The sequence below is a fragment of the Pocillopora verrucosa genome, chromosome 8 (genome assembly GCF_036669915.1).
Source record: "Pocillopora verrucosa isolate sample1 chromosome 8, ASM3666991v2, whole genome shotgun sequence".
Lineage (NCBI taxonomy): Eukaryota > Metazoa > Cnidaria > Anthozoa > Scleractinia > Pocilloporidae > Pocillopora > Pocillopora verrucosa.
This window is the reverse complement of record NC_089319.1, coordinates 5612991-5633199: the sequence shown is the minus strand read 5'-3', so window position 1 is coordinate 5633199 and position 20209 is coordinate 5612991. Positions and strand designations below refer to the sequence as shown.

At 37.7% G+C, this 20209-nt stretch overlaps 2 protein-coding genes across 2 annotated transcripts; one reads left to right on the top strand and one right to left on the bottom strand.

Annotated features, from left to right (window-relative positions):
* Positions 1-1788: 1788 nt before the first annotated feature.
* LOC131797219 (cytosolic Fe-S cluster assembly factor NUBP1 homolog) lies at positions 1789-7694 on the bottom strand. Its single transcript, XM_059114846.2, has 10 exons — positions 7652-7694; positions 7445-7549; positions 6356-6489; positions 5682-5750; positions 5346-5378; positions 4840-4930; positions 4040-4194; positions 3630-3740; positions 2977-3163; positions 1789-2851 (listed from the first exon to the last, which is right to left on the bottom strand). The coding sequence occupies exons 1-10, from the start codon at positions 7680-7682 to the stop codon at positions 2811-2813; spliced, it is 957 nt and encodes a 318-aa protein (XP_058970829.1). The 5' UTR covers positions 7683-7694; the 3' UTR covers positions 1789-2810.
* A 33-nt stretch (positions 7695-7727) lies between these two features.
* LOC131797251 (ubiquitin domain-containing protein UBFD1-like) lies at positions 7728-12214 on the top strand. Its single transcript, XM_059114873.2, is given in 9 exon segments — positions 7728-7770; positions 7880-8161; positions 8943-8978; positions 9345-9494; positions 9630-9661; positions 9813-9878; positions 10357-10462; positions 10602-10684; positions 11121-12214. Coding segments are annotated over 9 exon segments (909 nt in total). The 3' UTR covers positions 11232-12214.
* Positions 12215-20209: the final 7995 nt, after the last annotated feature.

Sequence of the window (20209 nt, the reverse complement as noted above, 5' to 3'; positions counted from 1 at the left end):
TTCAATGGCGATACAGGCATCAAATAAATTAATCAATTCGTACGATTGTTTATCGGAGCGAAAAATAGACAGAATGACCGAGTTGCTTGCTATTCTAGAAGAAACTCGTTTGACTTCTTCATGCGTCATTTTTGATGCAAAACAGAGTGAAAAAATGGTTAAAATTTCTAAGCGCGTATTAGTAAATAATTAATAAGTTTATTTGAGATTAAGGTAAAATGCCAAAAATAATTCTGAGGATATAAATTCTTTTGACCAAATGCTGTTGAAAATTGTAGGTTTTTTATCTTACCGAACGGTAGGCGCTTATCTTGTACCTTCAGCCGCAACTTTTGAAAATTATTTCGTGTTCGTCTTTATTTGGTTTATTTACTTGACAATCCGGTGGGATTGCTCCTGGTCCCTTTTTTGGCTAAAGTTTAATATTAAAGCCGTGTAATCAATATTGAATGAATGACGAAGTCACTGTGAAATTGAGCTCCGTGTAAACTTCACATATGCTTCTTTTGTCGAAAAGCAGAAATATATATTTTTAATTACAGCCCACTCTTTTCATAACATTTTTTTTCAGAAATTAACCGAAAGTTTGCAAAAAGAAAAAATCGAAATGGGAACAGCGAGTGGTTTTCACGATTTCTAAGCAACATTTTCCCAGAAGAAGTATCTAATCGATCCTATCATGTCTCACGGAAACAATTAAAAGCATCGAGTCGTCGATTATTTTTTCTGAAAAATTTGAATACTAAAAGAGCGAAATAAAGCTATGAACCAAGCTCATAAGACAACTCGATCTGAAAACCGAGAATTGTCCAAAAACGCAAAGTGGAGAAATGTAACTTAGAGATTTTGAGTAGTGAACCAAATTATCTCTAACTGATTGATATGGTTTAGGATACTGCGCCTTTTTATTGGAAGAATTTTGAAACATTGTGACTTCTTGTGCGCAGACACGTTGGAAAAAAGGCTGTCTGTAGCTAAATAATAAAAAAAAAAGTCGAAGAAAAAGAAATCTTCATGGCTCTCCTAGCAGCTTCCAGAAGTGTGAATATCAATCGCCGTTACGGGAGTTATCAATAACCATGAGTATCATCGGCTGTGTTTGACGACAAAAAGAACAGCGAGGTATGCATCTCATTGTACTGTGAAATCGTTGTAACAAACACTGATGCGGAGTTCATTGATGAAACCGAGGTTCGAAGGTCGAAGGCTGACCGACGGAATCTCCTTTCGGGTGCCCTCTCACAAGAGCTTAAAAACAATTAGAACAACAAAATCGTAATTTTAAAAAAACCTCCGAAATATTTGCGGCCGATTATGGTAAAGTCAGTTCTGGGAATACGTGATAAGAGATTTTGTAAGAGAGTTTAAACATGGTTTTGTGTGTGCTGTCGTTAGTAAAGATGTCCTTGGCCGCTCAAGAACATATGAACCCAAACCCATGTTTGCTAAGATACCTGCTAAGGGTTTTCACATAGAACTTTTTGACATGATCGCCTTCAATTAAAGCTTTCCTTTTTTCTTACACGGAGAATAGCGGAAATTACTGTGTCAGCTTTGACACAGGAAACGCGGAAATACAAGAGAGCAAAATGAAACACGAGGATAAGATAACTTCTCAAAGATCTAAAACAGGATGAAGATGAGAGATCAGGGGACTTCCTGTTATCGAGATGTCCTCTCCGATGCATTGCAGAAAACGAGGGCGGGGGAGTTTTCAACCAAAGAGACAACGCTAGTCAACGCTATTGTAACATCTTTCTCTATGTCCACAGTGAGATGACAACAATATGTGAAACTGAAAGCCTGCGGCATCATTTTATTCTGTTTTTTAAATACACAATGTTTTGTTTTCTCGTTTTTCTTCATATTCATACTTCGACTATCTGTCCAACAATTATTATTCAACACAGTATCGTCTAAGACATAATTTTTTGTAGTCTCATTGCCCGAGTGACGAAAGAGCTCCGTTGAAATTTCTCATTAAATATCAGTCAGGGGCGTGACACAATTTCAGCAAGCTGGACGGTGTGACACCTGACGTGACACCACGTGTGACAGCTGGTAGCTTTAACCAAAGTTACCTGTAATTTCCTCTTCCCAAATTTGAGTTATGGATGCAAGTGGTACAAGCCTCTTTTTGCCCCTCAAGCTCCATCAAAATAAACTCCTGGCATGTTGTTTCTCTTTAAATTCGGTGAAAAATAACATTTTTACAAGAACCAGCTTTTCATCTTCAGGTGCATAAAATAGTGGCTTCTCCAGAAAGGGAAATTGGACTTAAACTGTCTACCTTCCAGCCTGCATCGCTACAACAAAACTTGAAAAGCACAACATCGCGCCTATATATTAGAAAAAAGACACCCCAAACTTTTATTTCCAAAATCTAGATACGAATTCTCCTTTTTGTCTGCTATTCATAGCTCATAATTTTGGTTCTGAGAAATTGATAGTAAAACTTAAGTAAACAAGATTCCATGGTTGATATTTTATACTGGTCGCCCGTAGGTTGTGAAAGGGCTTATGCCATGTCCACCGAGACAATTTTTCACATATTTGTGGTTAATGAAGCACTCGATCAAGTTCTTCCTCCAAGAAACAAATCGTTATCATTAGAAGACACCTTCAGTTCCCTGTAGTCTTGAGATCCTTTCTCGAAGGGTTTTCTTTTCACTGAACACAGCCGTCTTTTTCTCCAGATTCTCTTTCATCTTTAAACCCTCGCTGGCAATCATTTTTATTTGAGCATCATTTTCTTCTGATAGCTGTCGCCTAACATCAGATATTTTCTAATAAATTCTGCAGAACTTCATTCAGTTTTGTTCCACTCTCTTGTCACAATAGTCTAAAATTTCTAAAAGGAGATATGTAGCAACGTGAGAATCACACAAAAAAGCATGAAATCACGAAATTGTGCATTAGTATATGTCAGTAGTAAATCACTACGCAAAGAGAAAGCAAAGTAATTATTGAACGTACTTTGAATGATCTGCTTGTAAGCGTTAGCAGCTGGTGATTCTGGTACTTCGGATAGAAATGATTTTCCTTCGTCACAACAGCGACCAATCCTGGGATCCAGCGGTACTTTGCCAAGAAAGGGTACTTCCATATCAGCCGCCATTTTCTGTGCCCCTCCTGTGGTAGGTGGGAAGATCTGCGACTCTTTCTGCATCAAAGACGAAAACAAAGCATTGCAAATACGACGAACTCTTAGTGTCTCAAGTCTACCAGATTTGCCTCTCAAAACAAGCATGACAGCAACTTCAGATGAACCCGCAAGTTTCATACTACATTTTGGCCTTTCCAATCAAATCACTGATACACACACATATTTGTGGTCCTTTTTTCCTCATTGCGAGGTCTACAGAAAGAAATCAATCTTCTAGACTTGATTGTCATGAAAACTAAGATTCCAATTGTCATTTATGAATTTTCTTTTTCAGCGTTTCCTCTATTGGTTCCTTTTCAACTGACTAACCCTTTGACTTGCAAGATGTTTTAAAATCAATTCTCATTTATATTTGGAAGGGGCAGCTTTCCCAAATTTGCTGCAGTAAGTCACTGCATGGTATCAAACTACAAGATAAGATTATCAATTGTTAACTGTGTAAAAACATTTTACACACAAATACCTTGCAATTGGGACAAATAAATCCACTCATATTTTCCACAACTCCAATCACAGGCATTTTCACTTTTTTACAAAAATTAATTTCCTTACGTACATCAAGCAATGAGACTTCCTGAAAAAGAAAGATATTAGAAGATAAACCACACCCAGGAAGTCCATTGCCTTAACTACTATGTCACCATCTGACAACTATCAAGAGGCACAATCAGGAATACATTAAATTGTACTTTCTTTTCACTGATCTATAACTGGAGTGTCAAGTTTGAAATAATTCACTTTTACAGTTGAGTCATTATACTTAACAACTTGGTTAAAATGTTGACGAAAGCCACCTTACAAAATTATTGAGTGATTAAGTTGTCTTCAAAATTATTCCAGTGTCAAGAAACGTTAACTGATTTCATCTCTCACCTGAGGAGTGGTTATGATAATAGCTCCATCAACATGTGTGTTACTCAAATACTGGACAATTGACAGGTGCTCATCAGAGGTGCCAGGAGGGGTGTCCACCACTAGGAAGTCTACATCACCCCAATCAACATCGCGTAAAAACTGTTTGATCAAACCTGTAAACCAAAAACCAGTCATGATACTAGATTAGATGACTGTTCAGGTAGACAGGCAAGACACACTGAAACCTTTGCTCATCTATGGTGAAGATTAACCCTTGACATCCTAACATCAGTATGTATAATCTCCTTATTGTTATCTACACATTTCTAAAGGTGCTGACAAGGAGAATTTGTTTAACAATCAAGAGCCTCTTTATTTGGTGATCATTTCCTTTATTCTCATGGTCTTAAATGAAGGATTCAGCAGTATTATTGTAAGGAGAAACTAGATTCTGGTCACTCTTAGGGTTTAAAGGGTTTATGATGATATGTACCTATTTTGAAGACTGAATGGGAGGGACAGACTGGAAGTTTCCCCATCTGGTTCCACACAACTCAGTTGATAATCATTTCATTAGAGATGGTAGTCATTTATTTTCTTCTTCCTTAACTACTGCCCTCAGATTAGGGGATGTTTGCAAATCCAGAAATGCCCCAATTTCCCGAAATCAAGGCATTACCCTTTCCTTGATGCCTGGGGAAAGAGGGATTCACAAAACTATAACATTTTCTTAGTCTACTCAGGCAATTGGATTAATAAACACATTGTGAGTGGCTGTTTTCTTGCCCATAGGCTGCTGTGAAAGGACACATTCTTACCATTTTTCTTGGGTCCCCTCCAAATAACTGCATCACTGGGGCTGCTTAGCAAGAACCCCACAGACATAACACCAAGGTTGTCCTCTACATACTGAATAGAACAGAACCAACCTGTTAACTCCTTAACTTCCATGATCTGATTGCTCCTCTCTCCTCTCTAGCTAATAAACATTTCCTTGTAAATCAGTTACATGAATTATATGTTAGATCAAGGTAAAAAATTCTACCAGATCAGCTTGAGTATACTCATTAGCTGTTTACTAGATAATGTACCATATAATGATGTTGTAGAGAGAAGTTACAAATCTCTCACCTCTAGAAGCAAAAGGGCTAAAATGTTTTTATTATGAAAAATAATTGACTCTCTCTCTTTTCTCTCTGTTGTGAAAGGGGTAAGGGGTTGTGAGAAAAAAAAATGATCACTCCATTACATCAACAAGACAGATCATAAATTTAATATATTTAAGCTCAATAAAGAAAATGAGACTACTATGAAAGCCACATACCACAGGTGACCATCCTGAACCACTTTGGTGAACCTGTGAACAAAACACATTGGTTAATTAGCTGGAAAGTAATGTTACTGTCTTTTATTAGATATTACAATAGAAAGCAAATTGCATTAAAAGAAGAAGATTAAGGTGAACTAAATGATGCATTCTGTTTATCAGATATTTTCTCAGAATTGTTAAGTATGTCTGAGGTGTGTGTAGCCTTCACCAAGAGGAATTGTAATCCCCCCCTTGTCAAGCCAGTTGGCGCTTTTGGGGAAAACAATGAAAATATGTTTAAATACATTTAAAATATAAAATGAAAAATAAAAACAACCAACCCATCTTTACCTGTTCACCCTCAAGACCCATCACTTTGGGTATAGAAGGGCCACAGATATCAACATCCAACACTGCAATCTGAAATTCATAGAAAATATGAATTCATAAAAAACATTGTTAATGTTGTTTTGTTTTTAGTGTTGTTTTTCCTGTAAAAAAAATCCTGAAGGGGTTGATCTACGAGAGAATGTTGATGAGAATGAACACTGCCCTGAACAAATTTTCTCTATCACTTCCTCTAAATGTTCCAAAATCTATAAGCTTCAAACCATGCAGATTTCTATCAAGCGCGTCATTAAGAAGAAGTGGTACATCCATGGCTGTTTTTTTTCTTCCCACCACCCTTTAAATCTTATGGATTTCTCCCTGTAGAATTATGTAGAAGTAAAGTTTTTGTCATGAGAAACAGTTTAATTTCACCTTAGGGGAAATATGAAAATTATGCATTCAAATGAAAGACTCAAGAAAGAAGATCATTGTACTTCTCTGAAACAAATCAAGACCTGAAAAAAATTCAAGCTTGAATGGGATTCAAATCATAAATTAAACTAGTGTGGGAAAACAAATACCACTGCAGCACTCTCAATGAAAAATTGGGCACTGTGCTTCTATAATCAACTTTCATAAGTCATAATTACAGTACTTGACTACCATGATCTTTCCTCTACTACAAAGAATTGTACCTGTTTGCTTTCATCAGCAGCCAGACCATGAGCCAGGTGGGCTGTAAAGGTACTTTTCCCAACTCCACCTTTACCAGATAGCACCAAGATCTTGTGCTTGACAGTTGTCATTCTTTCCTTTACTTCCTCCACAGCTAAAGCAAGGATATAATTTCTTTATTTAGTGAATTGAAAATCATTAAAAGGAGGTTTTATGCCTACAGCAATTTGTTAAAAGTTGTCTATCATAACTGCTTTTCACGACAAGAACATTTATAAAAGGTGCAGTATTCTTGTGGCAAATTCAAATTGCCCCCTCCTGAATCAGGAAAGTTATCATTCATAAAAATATATCACTCTCTTTTGTTCCTAAACATTCCAATAAGATGTGCTTATGAACTGTCTCCTTCAACAACAACTAGATAGGGGACTACCTAATTTTAAGTAGGGATTGTCAAAATAATCCTTTGTTGAAAAATCCTCCCTAAAGCCCCTTCACAGAAGTAGCTCATTCTCTAACAGGATACAATTTACAATACAAAACACATATAGCAAAATGTTACATTAGATTAGAATAACAAATCTGATTCCTTGATAGCAAATACAAAGATACCCAAAGGATATCACCTTGAACATAGTGGGGAGTGAAAATTGGAAAATGAAGGGCTTATCTGAGGTACGTCAGGTCAGTAAGATTCATTGAGGCTCTGTGTGTGTTTGGCCGACGTTATGTACCCAGGGAATTCTTTCCCATAAAGAAACACAGAGGCAACCCATGACGACGTTTGTCTACGGGGAATGACGGTGCATATTTTATTTTTCGTCTCTTGTTGGTATCGCAGTGAGGTTTTGAAGGAATAAGAGAACTTTTTTCATTAAGTCATGACGATCCGTCGGGGAAAATTTTCTGTCCCATTGGGCGTAAGAAAAGTAATGTAAAGGTCAACCTCGATCTGTGGGAAACACAACATACGCACGTAATCATGTTAATAATGACAATGCACAATTTTCAGTTTTTCATTTCTCCACTTGAAATGGGGAAGAAGGAAATTTTCATTACAGCAGTATGTAATATGAGTTTTATGTTGCTGCGAAATGCAATCAGATTACCTGGATCTGGTCCCAAAGGTTTGGAGGAGGAACAAATATTCTGGTTTGGACATCCTTGACAAGCAGTCCCCTTCCCCGCCTGCTCACTACCCGTTCCTGGGCAGTCTGGTAAGATAGAGGAAAAATAAATTCAGTCAGATAAAAAAAATCTTAATGGTCAATTTTTCAGATCGCGCAGAGAAAATGGAAAAATACACAAAATCTTACGTTCAGGAGCATTCTCCGGAACGTCCGCCATATTGTATGTCCCAGCGAGCCTGCGATTAAAAGGTACATCAGGCGCATGCTCTTCTAACAGCAAAGAAACATGGCGGAAGAAGGCTCGGGTAATTTTTTGTTAAGCATTCCGCCTTATTTAAATGAAATTAATGGCTTGAATTTAATTTTTATCTATTTGAATTATCGGCTTATTAAAAAAGTAGCATTTTATTTTAGCGGTGGATGCAGAGGATAAGTTGGAGACAGAACCGGACCCTTGTCGGTCCAAATGTTGTCCTGAAACTTTTGTCGAAAAAGAAACTGAAAATACGAATGAAAAGTCCAAGGAGGATTTTAGCGTCGAGGAGAAAGAAAAAGACACGACAGAAGAAGAGCACGCTTCGTCCAGTAGGGAAACTGCGAGTTTTCGTGTTGTTTGGAACAAGAAAAACTATGAGGTCACTTTTCCTGTGGATGAAACAGTTGATAGTCTCAAACAACACATAGAGAAGCTCACAGGTTTGGAAAGGAAACGATTGATCAGTTTTGCTCTAAAGAGTTGTGAATCTGCACACGATAACAAGTGTAAATATAGAATCAGGCAACTCTCAGTCCTTGCCATGCACTTTACAGTTTGGTTAGTCATGTCAAGTCACCCAGGGCAAGACTAAATAATAAAAATACTGAACCGCTTGACAAAAATTATCACTTGAAAGACACGATTTAAAAACACATCCCAGAATAAGTTTTAATGGTATGTGCTATGATTCCTACCCCTGTGTCCAGAAGTCAGCATATTTTTTAAAAAATAGCTTGCTGGAGATAAATATTTACCCTCTCAGAAGAATAAAACTTTGGGGTCAAGGAGCACATACCACTTTCTTGTTCATGTTTCTTAAGGAGGAGGGCTCAAAGCCCTAAATCTGGTTCCATCTCCTCACGCAGGGAAAAAGCCACAATTGTGAGGAGGCAGTTAGTTTCTAAAGAGACCAATTTGTTGCACTGGTGAGCGAGTGAAACAATTAGTTGGTGTCCAAAGAGGGGCAAATGATTAAAACCTTCAATGCACAGGGCAGTTTTTCTACCTCTCCCAACTATTACCTATATCCAAAGAAGAGCTTGAAGGAGCTAATCTTACCAATAGATAGGGATGCTAGTAGTTAGTATGGAAATCCAAAATTCAATCTCTCTACCTTCTGTTTCTTTTCAGCAGACCCATTGGTAGTTTGTTGTTTGGCTGTGTTATATGAATGAGGTTTAACTTTATGAATCAATGTGTTTTTGTGTCTCTCAATCACAGGTTTACCAGTTTCAATGCAAAAGCTGATGTACAAAGGTAATGGAGATCAAGAAAAAGTGTCTTGATTGGTATATGAGTTTCTAATTCTCTTCTACAGTTACCAACCTATCTCTTATAGATTAGTAAGGAGAAATTTGTTTTGTATCAATGTTTTGTATGTTTTCATCACCCAAGTTTAGGATAATCTCGTTAACTGGTTAATAAAACACATGCCAATGATTCCTGAGAGTTAATAGGTCAACTAAGTACACCCTAACTTCGGAATGCATTTTCTCTACACTTTTCTCCAAACATTTCCTAAGGTGCTAGCAAGGAGAATTTGATTGACAAAAATCTAGAGACAGACACAAATTATTCCCTACCAAGATTAAAATTATATTTTATTTGTTTTTTTACCTTCAGGGCTAGTTAAGGATGGAGGCAAAACATTACGCGAACTTAATGTTTCTAATGGAGTGAAGATGATGGTTGTTGGCTCAACCATTAATGATGTCATGAAAGTGACACCCCCTCCTCCAGGAGCATTAAAAGATGAAAAATCAGGCACCTCAGGTGGGGTGGGGTGACATGAGACATGTTTGCAATATTTGTCTATCCTCAAGACTTTTATATTTGAAAGTACATCTAAAAACAGACACAACAGATGCAAAAATGTTCTAAGATGATTTTACTTTTTTTTCCTAATAGGTTCTTCAAAGGAACCACTTAGTAAACAAAAGGTGAAAAACAGTAAAATATCATTGATTTCCTTTTAGTGGATGAAAAATTCCTATTCCATCTTTTCTTCATGAAATATTCAATCATTCCTCTGTTTGATTTGCTTTTTCAGGACTCAGAGGCACTAAGAAGTGATTTCATTTTTTTTTTCAGATGCATAAAAAAGTTTTAGACAAAGGAAAACCAGATGACGTCATGCCTGGATTTAAAAATAAAAAAGTATGGTTTTTCCAAGGAATGATATGTTGAACAATGGTTTGAGTTTGTTGGTAGGGTTATCATATTTCCTCAAAGAAGCACCCTCCCACAAATAAGCCCCCACCCACTTCACTTTCTTAAATACCAGGGATACATGTTCAAGGAAACCTGTTTCTAGTGCCACTTTATTTACACCTTTTTAAGCTTCAACTACAGCGGCATCAGTACAGGTGGATAATAAGCTCCCCCCTTAATTCAGTGCCCTCCTTCCAATAAGCAACCCTCTGTTTAGCAAAAATTTTGGAAAAGTACCCGGGCACTAAATCTTGGAAATATGGTGATTGGGTTTTTTTATTCTGGGCAAGGATTAGAGCCATCGTGTCTTAGAGCTAGAGGACAATATATGGTCAAATATAGTGAAAGAGCTCATTCAAATAATTTTCCTATTCAACTTGAAGCTTTGAAGGTTATGGTTATAAGATATGTACTTTACTCATAGGAAAAGTTACCCAATGTTCCAATTGCTGGGATGTATAACAAATATGGAGGAAAAGTTAGATTAACGTTCAAGCTTGAATTGGATCAAGTTTGGATCGGAACAAAGGGTACGTTACTTTTACATGTATTAGCTTTATGAATGTTGACAAGATATTCAAAAGCTCACAAACGGATTTTTTATATTTTCACCATGAGATCAATATTAGAAATGTGGTATTTTAGTGATGTTTTTTGTCTCTCTTTCAGAACGAACAGAAAAGGTACCGATGGGATCAATAAAAAATGTAGTATCAGAACCAATCGAGGGTCATGACGAATATCATATGTTGGTAAGACATCTTCACGCGAGAAAATTACTTGATCGCTTACCTCACGCTGTGCAGTGAGGTAGCTCACTGAGAAATTTAATTTAATATGACCCACTACTAACATTTTCTCGCGTGTGCGCGCTCTCGCATGCGAATGCGATATATGAGAATTAAGTAAATGATCCCCTTCGTGAGCAGCCTTGATTGTTACACAATTTCTCCTTGTTTGTTCTAAAGAAATGTACAGAGAAAAGTATCGGGAATATTGAAACTGATGCTAGGCTGTAAAGGGTTATTAATGGGGAACATGGCAGAAGATTTTGAGTTTCATGGTAAATGAGATCGCTCCCCTGAACGAACGACCAATCGACTCCAGTTAAGAGAACAACGTCCTTAGCGCCGCGGGGATTTTCCTAGCAAATAGTTTCAGTGTTGAGTTATTTGCGTTTCGTTTTAGGCCATTCAGCTTGGACCAACGGAGGCATCTCGATACTGGATCTACTGGGTTCCTGCACAATACGTGGACGCCATTAAAGACACTATTCTCGGCAAATGGCAGCCATTCTAGACAGTCATAAACACAGTGTCGCTACTGTGGTGTCAGCTTAAATACTGCATCATTCAAGGGTTCAGTGTCAAACAGACTGGAGAGACGTTCAAAGCTGGCCCAAACATGATGTCGTTGGATTAAGTTGAAATACTTTTTTTTGCAGCTCAAGATGGTATTAAACATTTCTGCGTACTTTTGCTGCTCTAACGACGGGAACCTATTGACTTCGATTCGATCTTCTTTTTGCGGTACCCGAGATGCTATTTTTTTTAATCTTCAACCTTAACCCTTTAATTCCCAAAAGTGATTAACATGTAACTTCTCACTATTATTTCAATGCATTATCCAATTAACGTTAAATTGTCGTAACCAATTTATCAGGAAATGTGTAGCAGAGAATTAACAATCAGATCTTGGGAGTTAAAGGTGTTCTGGAATTGAGAGTGATTATATGATTTCTAATTCTTCTTTGAAGTAAATTCTCCATTTTTTCCTCCACCGTTTCGGGTATTGCCAAGCGTGATTGTGATGTGCCAAATGGATTACGAAGCGTTCACTGACATGAAGAAAATTGAATTACAGCGAAGGTCACTTTGATCTTTCTTTCCGATGACAGTTTAAAACTGTGAAGGGTTTGTACTGCTGAGGTAATTACCCTGGCTATTTTCAGCTTCTATTTCAGCATTGGGAATCTGTGCTTGTTCCCCTCCTCCACTCCCACAAGTTTGTTCCATGTGATCAGTAACTCATTTTTCTTGAGGGAGGCTAGGACTGATGTTGGCTGAACGCCTCTGGTTGATAAGTGGTTATCCTGAAAATTGATACAAAAATCTGAAATTTCCCATCTTAGAAACCTTTATTTTAAATGTAGAGCAGCATCAGGAAGCCGAAATGAAGCCAAGATCAGTTCTTCGTCATTGTTTGCCGTGGTAATGTTTCCTTTTTAGCGCTGAGCTGAAGAGCTTCAAGAAAATTAGATTAAAGATCTATTTAAATTAAAATATTTTATCAGAAAAGGAGTCATATTCTTTGTTAAAACGTCTGTAACCTCGCCCCCAGGTAGTCTAATTAGCCATTCTCTGAAATTTCACAAAACGTTCCCGTGCCTGACTTTCTAGGAATAGTTGCAAAGCTGATTAGCTCTTAAGTCTGTTCCAGGCTTTCAATTACTGGAACAAACCGCGGTAATAAACGATGCGATGGGGTTGGGACCCATCCCAAGCCCCTCTCGCTTTTTCAATTCGTTTTACTATGTAAACGCCTGGAACAAGCTAATAGCCCTTTGTGGTCTTCTTTCAACAAGAAGTACACCTAAGACACCATATTATTTCTATCTCAGTATAACGAAAAATTTCGCGCCCATATCGTTTTGAGATTCCAGCGTGACATAGGCGTTCGAAAAATTCTCAAGGAATGTGCTAAAAAATAGTGCCTATATGTGATTTTCATATATGTACAATCATTATTCATCACTTGGATGGTTTATTTGGACCCAATCTATTGACCAGCTCCCAGTTGGCTTGTTAGCTCCGTTGGTAGAGCGCTGCACCGGTATCGCAAAGGTCATGGGTTCAAATCCCGTACGAACCTGAATTTTTCTCAGGACTTATTTCAACTACTAGCTCAGTAGTGCTCATAGCTGCGAGGATCTCTTGTATTCGAATGAAGGCTACTGTTTAAAACATAGGCATGCTATGCATGGAATAGTTTTTTTTTTGGGGGGGGGGGGAGTAGGTGGATTATTGAAACATTGTAAGTGATGTCTGCATTCTCACAAAAGGAAAGAAGAGTATTAACGCGGAAAAGAAGGAAAATGTAGAATTAACTCACAGACTGGACATTCATCCAGAGATAGCACCGAGCAAACCAATCCAGAAAAATATAATCGGCACAGTCAACAAATCATGAATCCTGCAGCACAGCTTCCCGTTAAAGAATTGCTCAAATCAAAATGTTTGGTGCAATTCATCAACACCTCAAGCAATATTTGATTCAAAAGTTTTTCCAGGCTGATTGGTTGATTCAAACTACAACTTTGAATGTGATTGACAGCTTTCCGACAACAAACCGTCTGATAACAACTTAGCAAGTGATTCAGTGGAAAATAGGAATTTTTTAAAACAATCACAATCAAGGTAATTGTAATTTTAATGATTAAGTATATAATACTTTCATCAAATCATTAGTAGTTGTAGTTGACAGGAATCCATTGTATGAGAAAGAACTATTTTTTCCCTCTGGTATTTTTTATTGACATTTATTTATTGATAATATTGACATAAAAATGTAATATGTGCCGGAATTCAAATAGAATCCATAGACGTAAAAAAAAAAACGCCGTTATTTGTATTCCCTACATACGGTTAATTGCGTCAACCCCGTAAGCAAGATTACGCGCTGCCATGCATTTATTTTTTTCAAGGTTCAACTTTCCCTCCACTTGCTTTTTCGTCTTTTCACTAACATGTAATTGGAGCTGCCGAGCTAAGCGCGAGTTGACAACATGATTGTATGAATGTGTTAAAATTTCCTTAGTAGGAAGAAAGCAAGTACAATGCAGGAAAGATTCTACAGCGTCCAAAAGGCATGTTTCTATGTTTGTCCAGGAGCCCAGGCTAAAGAAGGAGTTGCTTTCCTTCAAGAAATCCATGGTGCGTTCCTTTTCAATGGCGAAGGACTGGTGGACCTCTTTTTTTTTTTTACATCTTTCTTGCCCGCCGTTCTTTTGCCAAACGAGTTCCCGTAGCCCTTGCATTTACATCTGTCCGCGGAGCACGAACTACCAGAAGTATAGCATGGGCATTTGGATCGTCGTTGGTCTGGCACATCGGTGCCATCCTCCACACCTACAGCCATTGGGTCTACCATTATTGTTACGAGCGTTATTTTTGCAGTTAAAGCATCTGCATCTTCTGGAGCATTGCCGCCTTTGACGAACACATAGACAGCGCCCTATTGCATCAGGGATACAGAATCCATGCATCCTTGATTTTGCATGTCGTCCACAATGACAAATCAAACTTTCATTTGGCGGCAGCTCTTTGTTATCCTTGACCTCAGCTAAATGCATGCAAATAAGACACGACAAAAGTTTCCGTTAGAAACCCATGCTGAGCCCGTCATGGTAACTGACAAAACAAGCTAGGGACGTTATGAAAGCTAATCGTGATTTCAATTTTGCAATAAATTTACTTGCCTTATGTCAGCTCTCATATAAAGTGTGTATGTGTGTGTGTGGGTATTGACGAGGCATATATTTTATTTGAAGTTGAACGTATGATAAATAGGCAAATAGAGGGAATTATAGTGTCAAACTAAAATAATCCCGACAAATGTAGTCTGGTATATTACATTAGACTATTTCTCATAAACCGTCTATCGCAACAAACTGATATAAATTGCAAGGGAACCCAGCAAGGACGACTCAACCACCAGGATTCAATTATAACATTTCGTCAGTCGGCTTACATACCTGAAGTACAGATTTGGTTGGTAGCGTCATAATGGCCAGCACCATAATAGTGGAAAGCGATGTATATGGGCGTGGTAATCAATGGACTATCAGGCACGAATGGAACGACAGGTGTAGAGCGACTTGAGGTAATGATGATAATCGAAACTTTAAGGACGTTACAACAGACTTTCATCACCAAGTCTCCAATTTCACGATCAAACACACCTTTCATTCTAAACTCACTAGCTCTTTCTGTAAACGTGGTTGTCGATACCGCTACGTCCTCCCCTCTAATAAATTATTCAACAAAAAGCTGTCGTAAGGTAAATTTATCCTCGTCATCAAATTTAGCGACCGGAGGTGATCTTCTAGTCCTTTGGTTTTGTCAAAATCCATTTTAAGTAGCTGCCTTATTATGCTTCGGAATGCGCAATCCCCGTCTTTAGATACGCTTTCAATCTCTAGTCCAAATCCGGCTAGGTGCCTTTTAAGATCCTCAGTGTGGGTGCTTATATTGGGATCATTACTTTCGGTAGAATCATCTAAATGAAGAAGATTGGAAAATTTCAACAAGTACAACAGACTGCTAGAGTCAAATGCTCTATTACAACTTTGTGCATCAACATTGCTTATAATTTCTTGGATGCTGATCGCCACATTTATTATTGACCGAGCCACATAATCCGTGCATAGGTCAGTTATTGTTTCAGTTATCGTGACCTCTGGATTCATATCTGAATGACTCGCTGGCTCGCCAAGAGTTTCATCAGTTTTCTCTTCAACTGCTTAACTACCAGTCGTGAACGGTGGATGAGGACTGTCATCGTGTTGCAAATTGTCTGTGCTATTCACCGGAACTGAGGGTACATGAAGGCGAACGTAGTAGAACGTGGGCTAACGTGGTAGAACATGGCTGACTTAGGGTAGATGTAAGTGAACGTGGTAGAACATGGCAAACTTGAGGGAGATGAGGGTTAACGTGGTAGAACATGGCTAAATAAGGGTAGATCGGGGTTAACGTGGTAGAACATGGCTACCTTAGGGTAGATATGGGTTAACGAAGTAAGAAATGGTTCACTAAGTGTAGATGTGGGTCAACAGGGTAGAACATAGCTAACCTAAAGTAGATGTGGGTTAACGAGGTAGGACATGGTTCAATAGATGTGTATGTGGGTTAACGTGGTAGAACATCCTAAGGTAGATGTGGCTTAACGTGGTAGGACATGGTTCAATAGATGTGTATGTGGGTTAACGTGGTAGAACAACCTAAGATAGATGTGGCTTAACGTGGTAGGACATGGTTCACTAAGTGTAGATGTGGGTCAACGGGGAAGAACATAGTTAGCCTAAGGTAGATGTGGGTTAACGTGGTAGAACATAACTAACCTAAGGTAGATGTGGGTTAATGTGGTAGAACATGGCTAACTAAGGGTAGATGTGGGTGAACGTGAAAGAACATAGCTAACCTAAGGTAGATGTGGGTTAACGTAATAGAACATGGCTAACCTAAGGTAGATGTGGGTTAACGTGGTAGAACATGGCTAACTAAGGGTAGATGTGGGTGAACGTGGTAGAACACAGCTAGCCTAAGGTAGATGTGGGTTAACGTGATAGAACATAGCTAACCTGAGGTAGATGTGGGTTAACGTGGTAGAACATGGCTAACCTAAGGTAGATGTGGATTAACGTGGTAGAACATAGCTAACCTAAGGTAAGCGTGGGTTAACGTGGTAGAGCATGGCTAACCTAAGGTAGATGTGGGTTAACGTGGTAGAACATAGCTAACCTAAGGTAGGTTTGGGTTAACGTGGCAGAACATGGGTAACCTAAGTGTAGATGTGGGTTAACGTGGTAGAACATGGCTAACCTAAGGTAGATGTGGGTTAACGTGGTAGAGCATGGCTAACCTAAGGTATATGTGGGTTAACGTGGTAGAACATAGCTAACCTGAGGTAGATGTGGGTTAACGTGGTAGAACATGGCTAACCTAAGGTAGATGTGGGTTAACGTGGTAGAGCATGGCTAACCTAAGGTATATGTGGGTTAACGTGGTAGAACATAGCTAACCTAAGGTAGGTTTGGGTTAACGTGGCAGAACATGGGTAACCTAAGTGTAGATGTGGGTTAACGTGGTAGAACATGGTTAACTTAAGGTAGACGTGGGTTAACGTAATAGAACATAGCTAACCTAAGGTAGATCTAGGTTAACGTGGTAGAACATAGCTAACCTGAGGTAGATGTGGGTTAACGTGGTAGAACATAGCTAGCCAAGTGGCTTTCAGGAAAAACAAAATAATTTCACTCCCTTCTCAATGAAAATAAGTGCGCAATTAAATTCATTTCTTAGGTAATTTAATGCACTTTACCAATGCATATAAATATTCAGTTCTACAAAATAAAATCGCCGATGGCTGTTTTTCACTACAGCCATGTACTACCTCAAATTTGGCTTGACGCCATTCTATTTTCAGAAAACTGAACTGATCATAAGTTGATGGAATAATTAAAAGCAAGGAAAATATCAGGAGAAATAATTACTCTTATTGCATCACAAAATGCACATAATTCCACGCCATATCCTTTCCAACCAAGAGGGAAATCTTCATCATTTTTTTTGTTGAGTAGAAGCAGCAAGGCCTTGTCATCAAGAATTACTGCAGAAACAGGAAATTTAAGGAAACAATTACGGAATATACCTTGATGTTCATAACACACGAGACTTAACAGACAATAAAAAAATTGTATCTCAGGAAAACTCACTTCTCCACATGGTTTAACTTAATTTAAACAATGACTCAATGTTGTTGTGCAGTGAAGTAATAATAGGCTCTGTTTGGAATTTTTTTTTCCTTTTTTCAATGAGTAACTCTGGTCTGAGAGTAATTCTGGTATGAGTAATTCTCAAAAAAAAAAAGGAAATATCTTAAATGTGAAATAAAGAAAAACTTACTTTGGTCTAGCTCCTAATGATTGTAGATAAATCGCCGATAGCGGATCGTACGTGAATAGCAGCAGACAAAATTAGTGGCGTCGACAGCAACTTAAAGCGATGAAATATGAAATATAATATCTAGTACATGTGCTCAAATGAAACTGATTGAAATAAAAAACTTATTAAGTAATAATCATTAACCAACGAAGAAATAATAGACCGGAACAAACCTAACAGAAAAGTACACAAGTTACGCGTTTCCAAACTAACATTCAATTCTACAGAAAGTTTTGGCTGCTTTACGTAATTGATTCCAAACTTTATCATTTTGCAGTTTCCTTTTCCCCTTAACTTTCTATCTCTCCAATAAAAAAATCACCTGTGAAAGAAATGTTGTACTTTTTGCCATCAACCCATATTCCATGTTTTTTGATGACATCTTTCTGATTGTTGAGATTCTCAAGTAACTGCTTTAAATTTGACCTAATTAAAAAAAGGAGAAAAAATTAAAAGAGAACACTTGCAAAAGAACCTTCATTAATGCAATCCCACTTCTCTGACTATTCAGAAAAAATGATGGCAATAATGTAAGTACACTAAGATCTTATTTACCTATGTTTATTTTGAGGAGCCTTTAAAATTATTCAAAGTCTTCTCTACAAAACCAGTAACATGCACTATTGTCTGCATGCACAGACATTTTCATTTTTGTCAATGATTAGAAATGATCATTGTAATATTAGTTATTACAATTTTTGTTCACTGATTATTTGACCTGACTTACTTAAATCACCACTTACCTTTTCTCTTTACAGTTCCCAATTGCAAGGGGGTAAATAAACAGTGCGCTCTCAGAGCTTTTGTTTTTAAAATCAATAGGTGCCAGGCCTATAGCTGCTTGGTCTTTACCTGAAATAAACCAATACAAAGACACCTCAGACATAGTTTGATGCTACTCTGGTTTGCAGATTTAATGAATGTAACTGAAGAAGTTACAATTCATAGACCCAACGTTTCGACACTTCCTTCCCCTAATGAAGGCACTAGACAGGAGTATAATTTCAGGAGTATAATATATAATTTCAAGCCCTCATATACTCTTCTCACTTTGCGCGCGAGTTGGTTGGTGTGATGTCTGTACAGATTTTACCAACGTAATAAAAGTAGATGTAGATGTAAATGAGATGTTACTGTTGAATATTTAACACGCGTAACATTCAAAAAAACAATTGACAGCTTTGCACGTGGTCCGTATTATCATCTTTTTAAGCGGTAGGTGTTTATTTTCTTGACAAAAATGCGGACCGACACCAAAACTGTTCGTTCGACTTAATATATTTTCGACGTTAGTAGATCACATCATATTAACTTACCTCCTTAAATCATTCATTCCAGATAACAAAATCAAATAAACATGCTAACGATGGTATCTGAATTTGTCATTGGCCAAACACAAACGACTCCACATAAAAAGTTGCGCCAGCAAAAAAAAAGTCGCGCCAGAGAAAAAAGTCGCGCCAGAGGTAAGAAAGTGTGCGCCAGAATGAAAAAAGGATGCATCCCCAATATGATGCTGTACGCACACGTGTGTGGCACTTACAGGGCTCCGTTGGCTCTGCCTTCTACTAAATAGGAGGCAGTAGCCACCAATAAGAACTCCATTATCGCTCATTAGCCTGTAGACCAATTTTCAACGGAGATAATTTTTTTAATTGAGCGCCATTAGTAGTACAGTAAAAACCCGCGTATAAGAACCTAGTGATTTAAGAACCTACAGGCTGAAATTTTGCATTTTAATACCCAAATATATATGAACCTATTCAGCCTGACAAAGAAAAATAAGTTCTTATATAAAAAAAACACTCCAGATTTGATGTTCAAATTCTGGATTTTAGTTGTGAAAATTTTTGTAGTGTACTGCTTTTTTAGTCTTGCCAAAAATATTATTCATTCCATAAAACTTTGCTGTAGTTACAAATACAGTCTCAAATACCGTACAATACATTTAAAAATCAAAACAGTTTTTTTAAATACAGAATATAAAAAAATACAGGACTTTTCTCTTGGACCTTGATTCTGTAAGTGCCCTGTAAATATGGTCAGGCCCATGATACAGGACCTGTTTCGACAACAAGGCTTGACATTTTTGTAAATGCTTTACAATTATAGCGTCTTAGTACTATTGCAGTTCCCCGAATGCTATCACTATAATAACCTGATCACTATAGAACCTGATCAGCCTGTTATTGGAAAAAATACCCCAAAATATAAGAAACTATTCAACCTGAACTCAAAATTCTAGGTTCTTATACGCGGGTTTTTACTGTAATGCATTCCACTGCCTTTTCTTCTTGTGATCTGCGGCATAATAAAGTTAATAAAACCGCCTTGTCAACCACGATCAGATGCAAAGCTTTCATGAATTTCATGAAGGCTCTTCCTTAGTCCTATGTTTGTAAACAAGTTCAATTTCATAAATGGAATTTACTTATTAAGAAAGAAATAGAAATTTGCAAATATTATAAAGATACTGAAATCCGGTAACGTTATTGTTAGGACATTCTGTGTTTAATTTCACGGTGCTGCCACGTCTGCAGTGGTCAGCGGCTA